Source organism: Halyomorpha halys, unplaced genomic scaffold, assembly GCF_000696795.3.
Source record: "Halyomorpha halys isolate HHAL.00 unplaced genomic scaffold, Hhal_1.1 Scaffold134.1, whole genome shotgun sequence".
Taxonomy (NCBI): Eukaryota; Metazoa; Arthropoda; class Insecta; order Hemiptera; family Pentatomidae; genus Halyomorpha; species Halyomorpha halys.
This window is the reverse complement of record NW_027107159.1, coordinates 369473-370142: the sequence shown is the minus strand read 5'-3', so window position 1 is coordinate 370142 and position 670 is coordinate 369473. Positions and strand designations below refer to the sequence as shown.

At 37.6% G+C, this 670-nt stretch overlaps 1 protein-coding gene across 1 annotated transcript in view; it reads right to left on the bottom strand.

Moving 5' to 3' along the window:
• The window catches only part of LOC106678357 (protein takeout), a gene marked incomplete at its 5' end in the record, with an annotated part of 39884 nt that extends 39569 nt beyond the window's left edge, over window positions 1–315 (bottom strand). The window contains 1 exon segment of the mRNA XM_014416823.2: window positions 262–315. Within this exon segment, the coding sequence (XP_014272309.2) occupies window positions 262–315 (54 nt within the window).
• Between the last annotated feature and the right edge of the window lie 355 nt (window positions 316–670).

Genomic DNA, 670 nt, shown 5'->3' with positions numbered 1-670 from the left:
GTATGAGATCATTTATCAATATTACCTATTGCCCACAACTGTGTGGCAGATTGTAATATCTATCAATAAATAAATCTATCAATTTCAAAAAAAAATACTGCAGAAAAAAAAATTAATCCTCTTATTTTTTTTACTGGAGGGACAAAAGTTTTTCTTCAATATATTTCTATGTAATAAATCGTTACTTCAAAATTGTATTAACAGTGAATCCCTGTTTTGAGGAGAGTGGACTACCATCTATAAGTTAAGTACGTTACTCACGAAGCTTGAGAACGGGCTGTGCTTTGGGCAAGGCTCCGTAAGCTCCAACCAAGCAGGACAACGCCAACAAGATCTTCACGGCAGACATGATTGAGTCCAGACTGAAGCTCCGCAGAGCGATGAAGTACAACCTCGACTCCTTCCTTAGGAGGGGAGCTCGAGCAGGATGGTTTAGAGGAACAGGATCATAGAAGTTTAATACTGCCAAAAGTCACGATAGTTAAATCCTTAATTGCTACAGGAAATTTAATCATTCGTGCGTTCATAGAAAGATTCATAAGAACAATGTCAAACATCTCCAACTAGGATTCTTATGTTTCATTACAGCATTGGCAGGTCCAGAGAGCCCAGAACGGCCGATGCCCTTCAAATGAAAAAGGAAAATTTTATATTACATGGAGTATAATAT